The sequence below is a fragment of the Amia ocellicauda genome, chromosome 5 (genome assembly GCF_036373705.1).
Source record: "Amia ocellicauda isolate fAmiCal2 chromosome 5, fAmiCal2.hap1, whole genome shotgun sequence".
Classification (NCBI taxonomy): Eukaryota; Metazoa; Chordata; class Actinopteri; order Amiiformes; family Amiidae; genus Amia; species Amia ocellicauda.
In genome coordinates, this window is record NC_089854.1 from 741765 (window position 1) to 751622 (window position 9858).

General features: G+C 41.5%; 1 protein-coding gene across 1 annotated transcript; it reads left to right on the top strand.

Annotated features, from left to right (window-relative positions):
• Positions 1-626: 626 nt before the first annotated feature.
• On the top strand, positions 627-4539 carry LOC136750489 (CMRF35-like molecule 5; the record flags this gene model as incomplete). The annotated part of the gene is made up of 4 exons (XM_066705647.1): positions 627-888; positions 1599-1746; positions 2297-2388; positions 4133-4539. Coding segments are annotated over 4 exons (732 nt in total), but the record flags the coding sequence as incomplete, so codon positions are not given.
• Positions 4540-9858: the final 5319 nt, after the last annotated feature.

The window sequence follows — 9858 nt, forward strand, 5'->3', positions numbered from 1 at the left end:
AGGATCATATCTAACTAATTGTACAACACTGGCGAAGACTGGTGGCTCTGTGACAGAGAGCAGGGTTTCCCTCAGTGAAGATCAGTCAAGGGGAACGCTCTTGGTCACTATGAGGGATCTGAGACCGGAGGATGAGGGCCAGTACTGGTGTGGGATATCAAGACCAGGAATACTGACAAGTGATGATGGTGCTGCTGTGTACGTTAACATCAACAGAGGTAAACCGAATCTGTAGCCATGGCTGTAGTAGATCTCAGGGCTCTAGTCTATGATGACAAATGATGGAGATTTGTCTCAGGTACAGGGCTTTATCCATGAAGATCCTTCAATAAAAAGACATATCCTGCCATTTAAGTCTGCAAAGTATTCCTCATCAGCTTTAATCTTAAATAATAAAATAAATATTCCACTTATACAGTAAAAGCAGAAGCCTAATTGAACTGGAACAGCTAAGGAGGAACTGCTGGAGGGTGACATGTATTCAAAACATACAGTGGATTAAAAAAGATATACATATATTTTGCTTTGTTTCTTATAAAATCAGCATCACTGTGCTTTTACAGGTGCCACAACACTAGATCTTCAGGGTCCTGAGAAAGTCACTGGACAGCTATCTGCTGAGATGACAATCCACTCTCTACTCTGAAGACTATGAGACTCACACAAAGTACTGGTGTAAAGGAAACAGGCAAATAGACTGCAGCATTGTTGGGACCACCGATTCCCCACAGACTCGAGACAGGACTTCAATCAGAGATGATCGGACCCGCAGAGAGTTCACCATCACTGTCAGGGACCTCAGAGCTGAGGACGAAGGCTGGTACTGGTGTGGAATAAGGAGAACCTTCATTGATAAACTGGTCCCTGTGTACCTGTCTGTCAACTCAGGTAAACACACCCCACCCTCTGCCTTCACATTATACAATACTGCAATGCACACTAACCTGGGACTGGAGATGTGCTATAGGCTGACATGAGTGAGAGCTGATTGAGCCTCGTGTTTGCCCGTGTCTTAAATGCACATGTCAGAGGATCACATGTGACCTGTCAGTTGACATGCTGAAGTTCCTCACTTCACTGGCGACACAACTCAAGACAGACTCTTACAACATGCACACCTGGGCCCTGGCGACACAGCACACGGGCAGAGCAGCACCAGAACACATGACCCGGACCAGCACAGTGTGTGTCAAAGTCAGCATTTGTCATTTGTCATTTAGCAGATGCTCTTATCCAGGGTGACTTACATTTGTACCCATTTATACAGCTGGGTATTTTACTGGAGCAATCTAAGTGAAGTACCTGCTCAAGGGTACAACAGCACCGCCCCACCCAGGAATAGAACCCACAACCTACTCCACAGTGCTGCACATTACTTACACAAATAGGCATCACAGCTCATGAGATATTGAACATTTGGTAATCAAGATATTGAACAGAAATCCCATTTCATCCAACTGTCAATATCGGTTTTATTGTGAAATTAGACTTTTGCAGACAGGAAAACAGCCAGAGAATCTGCAGTCTAATGGACATGAGGACAGGAAGACAGAAATATTGAGAAATCTGCATTTTAATTTTAAACAATGTGCTTTCAGGTAGATCAACAGAATTTACGCCAACTACAAAAACAGCAACACAACCTGGATCCACTGAAGCTCTGGACACAACCACAGCCAGAGAGGACCCCACAGTGACCAGAGCTGGACCCACACCTGCTCCCACCTCCAGAACCGAGGAGCCAAGGTAACACCTGGTGGTTCAGCCCCTTCCTGCTCTCTCCTGTCAGTCACAAGCAGCACAATCCAAGACAGCGCAGTGTGAGTCCTGGATATAAACAAGAGAGTCAAAAATAGGGCAGCTACAGGCTAAATTCCTCATACATATTCAGAAGTGGAGATTTATTAAACTCATCTGTCTTTCTCTGTATTAAAAACAAATTTCCATTTTATATACTATTGAATGGACACTTACATGTATTTCTTTATTAAGAAGCAGTGACAAAGACACTCTCTCTCTCCCTCTCCCCACAGACACATTAGTTTTGTAGTCTGAGTACATGTCCAGTCTTATTATACCTTTATTGTGGATGACATTTTATAATGATTATAAGCACTTGTAATGTTGTGTATTCGTAATTATTGGCATGTTATGTATTTTTACAACTGTGCAAGTCACCTTGAACGGCATCTACTGAAAGACTTAATCATAATAAGAACAACAACATATACAGGAAAAACTATTTAGAGAGAATACATGTGTGATTCTCTGAGAGGTTGTTGTAATTGTTCCCAAGCCCCCACACCGTCCCCGTGGTGCTCGGAGTGAGCTTTGGAGTCCTGCTGTCCCCGTGTGTCCTGACCCTCATCATCACTAGGAAGATGCACAGTGAGTGACACATGTTTTGTTATTTTTCCCATCAGCCTGTGCTCAGTCTCCCTGGCTGTCATGGCTGGAGCTCCTGGGATGTACACGACCTGTAAAGACATTAAAGTTAATCAATTCACTACATCTCAGAGGCTTTGTAAGACAGAAATTATTGACGAATCACCAAAAATGTCCTTTCAAACATATCCTAATACTCACACAACAACACAAACTTATAAAACCATTTTCAAAACAACTGGTATCCACACATGTCAGAGATTTTGTTGAATTGCGACGACTGCGACCTGCAAAGACTGAAATTACTGTCAAGAATACGTCACAAGCATGAGCTGGTGAATGAAGGGAAAATCGATGTGACGTTTATGCACGTGTTGATAATTATCACTGCTTTGTGATCATATACTTTAATATGTACAATTTAATGCTTTTATAACCATTTAATTATTGGTAATTCAATTATGTGGTGAAAAACAAATATGACTATGGATTTATTATACACCAGATTATCATTTGGTGTGACTTAAACTTCCATATGTAGGCTAAATTACAGTTAATAACCATTACAATATAATATATGGTAACTAATATCTATAGGTCTTGGTTTCTTATCGAAGAAGCATGTCAAATACTTGATAACCAATTTGATGCTGCTTAAGCACTTTACAAACTGAAGCAGCATCACACTGAGAAAACATCAGCCAATATTAAACAAAATGGAAGCCGGTTTGAAAAGTGACACAATAGGCTGCTAGTTTAGTGGTTTCTTAAAGACAGTACTGCCCCTGCATAGTTACAGTATTTTGATCAAACTGTCAGTTAGCTGTCTGCCACGCCATGGTGCATATATTTTAATGTTATTCTTCGTTTCTCATTCAGCAGGGGTTTGCCCCAAGAGGTTTCCACTTATTTACTTCAATATATAACTGTGTGTGAAACTACAATGTACAAAACGGTTAAATCAGTTGTGTTTTATCTGAACATTTGTAGGAAAATATGATTAAAAAAATATTTTAAAATATATATTTCATGGGATTATGCACTTGGATAAACATCCTTATCGATTTCCCTCATTCAGCAGCTCATGCCTAGGACGTATTTTGTCAGTAATTTCAGTCCCTATGTTTCAGTGTTTGGGAGTCGTAGTCATGGCACATCCACTTCACAAAATCTATGACCTGTGTGGATACAAAATGCTTTGAAATACCAGTTTGTTTTCTCATGAAAGTACATTTTTAGGACGCAGAGGAATGTCTCTGACAGCGATCTCACTGGTCTGTGTGTGGAACAGCTGAGAGCACAGTGGAGCCCCCTGGTGGATAGCTGATTAATGAACGTGTTTATTTTTAAAATACCCAGTCACTTCCAGGCCAGTCTAATGATTTCCCATTGCAGATAAAAGAGAAGCGGCTGCAAGCAAGAGTTTAACAGTAAGGTTTTTATTATTATTTAATCTTTAGGGGAAACTCAAATACAGAACATATTTGTTCAGTTCATACTAAAGGAAAGAGACCTGTGGACACTTACATCCATACATACACTTGAGAGATTTGAGATTAATAGAATTGCATATAAACAGTTTCTTATTACAGTGAATTAGTGGCTACATGATTACTAACTACAATGAGGTGAGGAAATTGAGTAATGCATGTTTAGCAAAAAGAAAGCCAGCATGTGAGGAACACTGTGCATTACGACTCAATAAACACACTAAAATCCTTTACATGTAATCACTCTTGTCTTATAGCCCTCGACTGGTACAGAGGTGACCTACGCGACAGTGACGGCAGTGAGCAGCACACAGCCCCAGAGAGACAGCAGCACCTACGCCAACATCAGCTTCTTTCCCCGGCCGCCCTCAGAGGACACTGTGCTGTACTCCACCGTCGCGCTCTGAGGGGCTCTGGACTTCATGTGCAGGAGGAAGAGCACCCAGAGATGACCGTGACAACTTCCTGTTGGATCACTGTGCTTTGATTGACTCCTATGTTCTCATCATAATTTATTTCTTAGCAGACAGCTAAGCCTGCAGCCATCACAGAGTACACACATCAAGGGACACGGCACAGAAAACACAAGAGAAGCTCAGAGCAGAGACATCATAATGATGTTTTAAATAAATATATATTTAAAAATAAAAATGCCTTTCCTGTATCAGCCTGGTCTTATTTATTATTTGTTAAAATACATTAATTTCATTTATTTAGCAGACTCACATTCAAAGGGAAAGCAGCATTTTAAACACACAACACTGTAAAGTGTATTCCAGCCCCTGAGTCAAACATTTCCAGTGGTGAGCAGAGAAAGCAGGATGTATACATTACAGCATATTTTAAAGCAAGATATTCAGAACAAAAATAGTGATGAATGCAATACCTCTTTAACAAGTGCTTTTCCTGATTCAGTCTTTTAATTACTATGAGAAATGGAGCTGTTGCCAATCAAGCTGGACATCTAAGACAATGATGTTCAAACCCTCCCTTGCAATTCTCTTTTAAAGTGCTTTAGGTACCTCTGCAGGTTGACTTTAGTCCGAATGGCAAATTCGTCTGTGTGGTTTCAATCTTTATAAAATACATGACTTACTGCTCCCGTTTCATTTAACAGTGTTCACAGCACTGCACAGCAAACTGCTCTATGCACAATAAACTATTTTGTAGTTGAATTAAGTAATTTGTATTGCAGATTCATTATTTTTATCCAATAGATAAATAAATACCTTAGCTTTCACTTTTGTGCAATTAACTTTCTTATGATGACAATTATTGTGGTGGAATATTGCAGGTTATTGTGCATGTAAATTCAGTGATTAAAACAGTAATTGCTGGTCAATAGAAACTGTGCAGCTGGCATCTCCAGAAGGGGGTGGAATTGTGGCACCTCCTAACGGATGTAGTCAACTACACCACCCCTTGATTAATAAGTTAGAGGGGTCCCCCTCTCCATTCCAACCCTTATATTTATATCCTCACAAACAGAGTTCAGTTAGAGATGAGATTAAGGAGAGGTACAGTTGAATCAGTTTATAATTTATAATGGAGAACAACCCCCAGCACACAATACATATAATATAAATGCATAAAAGACAATGTTTGCTAATATTAACAACTATGAAGGCAGTCCGTAATCAAGCACTAGGAAAAGGGCAGAGCCACCACGTGCAGTTTTATAAAACCAGACAAAGTAACAGATCACCACAACCATAAAATAGGCATTAAAAGTAAAACCTTTATACTTATACTAATCATGCTCAAACACAAACTTGAAGAAAACCACCGTGACCCCATCCTCATCGCAGTGACTGGAGTTTAACTGCCTCCAGACAAATATCATTACAGATTATTGTAATAAAAGCTATTAAAAGTATGCAAATATGATCTCCTGGCAGTCACTGACTCCCTCAGCTGTGTTCGGGCGGCCTCCCTCTCCTCAGTCCTCAACCTCCTTGATCTCTACACAACATTTGACACCGTCAATCACTCCATCCTCCTCTCCTGCCTCGCTGGCCTTGGAATCTCTGGGACTGCTCTCACCTGGTTCTCCTCCTACCTCGATGACCAGACCTACCAAGTGACATGGCGAGGTTCCTCATCCACCCCCAACCTCTCCTCACAGGTGTACCCCAAGGCTCCGTCCTGGGTCCCCTCCTGTTCTCTCTCTACACTCACTCCCTGGGCCCCCTCATCGCATCCCATGGTTTCTCCTACCACTTCTATGCAGATGATGCCCAGATCTTCCTGTCTTTTCCCTCTTCTGACCCTCTCATCCCCTCATCCTCATCTAATCCTCGCATCTCTTCCTGTTTGTCTGCTATCTCCGCCTGGATGCACTCGCACCACCTCAAGCTCAACCTCTCCAAATCGGATCTCCTCTTTTTCCCCCCCATCTTCCTCACCTTCTGCTGATCTCTCCATCTCAATCCCCTTGGAATCCAACACACTGTCTCCTTCTTCTTCTGCTAAGAACCTAGGAGTGACCCTCGATCCTGCGCTCTCCTACACCCAGCACATCACCATGCTGACATGCACCTGTAGATTCTTCCTGAGCAACATATGCCGGATCTGTCCCTTCCTCACCGACTACTCGACTCAGCTGCTCATCCAGTACCTGATCCTCTCCCGCCTGGACTACTGCAACTCCCTCCTGGCCGGCCTGCCTGCATCCACTACCTGCCGCTCCAGCTCATCCAGAACTCTGCGACTCGTCTGGTACTCTCTCTGCCCAGATTCGCACACGCTACTCCACTGCTCCACTCCCTCCACTGGCTCCCGATACCGGCACACATTCAGTTCAAGACACTGACCGTCACCTACTGCTGTCTGGACCACACTGCACCAGGCTACCTTCAGACACTCGTCTCTCCATACATCCCCTCCAGACCACTGCGCTCCTCCAGTGCCAGAAGACTAACTCTACCTCCTCTCCACTCTCCTTCCTCCAGAGCTGCTCCTTCTCATCCCTGGCCCCTAAGTGGTGGAACTACCTTCCAAACTGAAGTCAAAACAGCAGAGTCCTTGACCTCCTTCCAGTGCTTACTCAAGACACATCTTTTCAGACTTGTAATTTAGTCATTTACTCTCCTGTAAGATTGCACTTTACAAAGTTTTATCAATACAACTTGCTTTGTGTTACTAGTACTCATATTGCTAATTTGATTTCCCCTATGCTTCCTCTCCCTTGGCCCTAACCTAACATCTTGGCTGCACTCAGATTTTACAATCCAGGATGTATGACCTCCTTTATTGTATTCACTTGTGTAAATTGAATTTGTAATGTTTTATGCCTTGAACTGCACTGTATTTATGCACTTTGTATTGCACTTATATTTTGTAAGTCACCCTGGATAAGGGCATCTGCTAAGAAGTAAATAATTAGTAATAAATATAAATAAAATATTTATGTAATAAAACGTATGCAGTTTGCCCTACACATGGATGGCCAACACATGAGGAAATCCATTTAAATTGACAATCTCACTTACCCTTAAAAAAACACATCACTACAAACCATTGGAGAAGGGAGATCGGTCAGTGGAGCACATTCAGTAACTCCCACAGACTCGCAGACAAACCTCAAAATTACAATGGCATATTTGAGGGTGTACTGTTGATAGGCTTTCCAAACCTGCATCTTTAGTGAGGTATATCGAGTTAGACATCAACCTGGCTATAGAGCTTACAACTGATCTCAAATCAATATACCATTACATGCAAAGCTTCTGGCATTTGACACAAGAGTTTGAATAGAATAGTGTCCACAGTTAGAAGAAAGAGAGGATGTGAGTGAACTATTAAAAGTCACCAAAACACTTGGTTTCACAGGCAAAGTGTAGACCCTGAATCACAGGAAGTGGTAAAAATTAAACCAGTCACTGACACGTCCACAATTAGAGTAGAGTTTAGATCACAAAGGACCCTTAGAGGGTCTATAGAGAAGCAAGCTGTCCTTGTCTGCACAGGTCAGTTAGAAGAACAGAATCTCAGCTGACCCACAAGACTGCTTCAGCATCCAGAAGGACACAGAAGGTTGAGTACACAGGCAACCCAGCCACATTATTGAAGAAGATCCTTGGATTAATAAACCACCAACAACCAATCAAGTGAGAGCAACCCAACAGCATCTTCTAGGTTGGTAATTATTTAATGAAAACTTACACACTGCAGTTTTATCATCACTGTTCCTATCTCATGTGTAACCTGCTGTATAACTCACCAAATGAATCTGGTTTCTCTTCCTCCTCACACTCTTTCCTCTCGCAGCAGTCGTCCTCTCAGCACTTCCTGTTTGGGTGTGGAGAGAGCTTCAGAATCCAAAAGGAAAATAAGCGTCTGGAGTGCAGGCCAGTGTGGCAGCGTCCCCTCAGGGACTCCGGGACAAATGCTGGAGGCCGTGGTTGTGCTTCTCGTGCTACATTTATGTAAAGTAAGAAGTCCAATTTTAAAATTAAAATGTCAACTTTTTATTTTCTCTGATTCCCTTTCGACCAGATTGAGGTGTGGGGCTACAAGATCAGCCATACTCACGGGGTCCCAGGGTCCAGAAATAACAGTAATAATAATACATCAATTAACCCTTAAGATTATGCCCACAAAAAAATCAACAGAAGAGCTGCAAAGAAACAAATACAGCAATATTTTCCCAATCTGACTTTATCGCAGAGTTCTGGGACACTAAAGCACTTCCATCAGTGCACTGTGAAGGGCACAACCTTGATTAGGCTCCTTCACTCGCTCCATGAGGTATCGGGGCACAATTTAAGATGGCCACCGTAGTACTTCCGCCCCGCAAGGGAAGGGAACGAGGGAGCAATATTGATATTGAGAATTTAGGGACAGACATAAAAATGATAAATGTTATTGCTCATTAAGAAGGTTTACTAAGTAAGAGTCTATAGCCAAAAACATGTTTTCTATGTGGGATATGGACTAACTTATTTAAATAAATACAAATATTTTCATAATTCTGCTGCTTGTCCTAACTTGTGCAGCAGAAATACTGTGATGAATAAGGTGAGGTAGCTGACAGACAGCCTTACATTTCAACTCAGAAACAGATTTCTGTTGCGCTGACAAAAGTGATGCACATACACAACTAATACTAGGATAAGATTATCCATCAGTCTTTAGTAATAATAATCCTAAACTGATGGAAACTGTTGGGTGAAAGTTGCTTTGCATTATTTAATGGGAATATGTAGAAAAGCTACATTGGGAGGATGGGGTGTACCTATGGACAGGTGAGAGAGAGACAAGTCAGTGCTCTGAATATTGTTTTAGCAAATATATTAAAACAGAAATAATGTATAAGGCACACACACACACACAGCAATCCAGTGCAAAATTGTCCCAAGAGGTTTACCACAGTCTCAAGAGTTTTCTGTTTCTTCATTATACATGTTCTGAAAACTGTCCTTGTAAATGCAATTAGATCAGATTGATTTTGCTAAACTGAAAAGGTTAATACAATTAAAAGAAAATCTTCATTTTATAGACTTTTAAGGCATAGGCTCAATATAGAAACTAAAACTATAGTACTGCAGGTCACTTATTTCTGCTCAGTGTGTCAGCTGTCAGACAAACTAGTCTGTGCACATTCAGAGAGATAATGCTGCTCTTCTCTATGATCATGTGATTATTACAAAAGCACAGCTCAGGTAATGGTGGTTGAATAACACTCTTACGTGACTTTCTTTTATAACTCTGCCGGGGGAAAGAAATTAAAGAATGAGCACAAACGCTCACAAGGAGATGCTGGTACTGTGTGTCTGTAAACATCCACTTCTCTCCATTTTAAAACCCCCCTTTTTTACACTGAGATGTAAAATGGATTTCATTTTATGATATATACAGATATTTTCTTTTCCCTTACACACACACACCTTTATTTTATTGCACCCTCTTGTGCCATTAGCCATGCACACTACGAGGCGTACAGTATTGAGTCACGGTCGGTCACATTCTCTCTCCAGTCCAG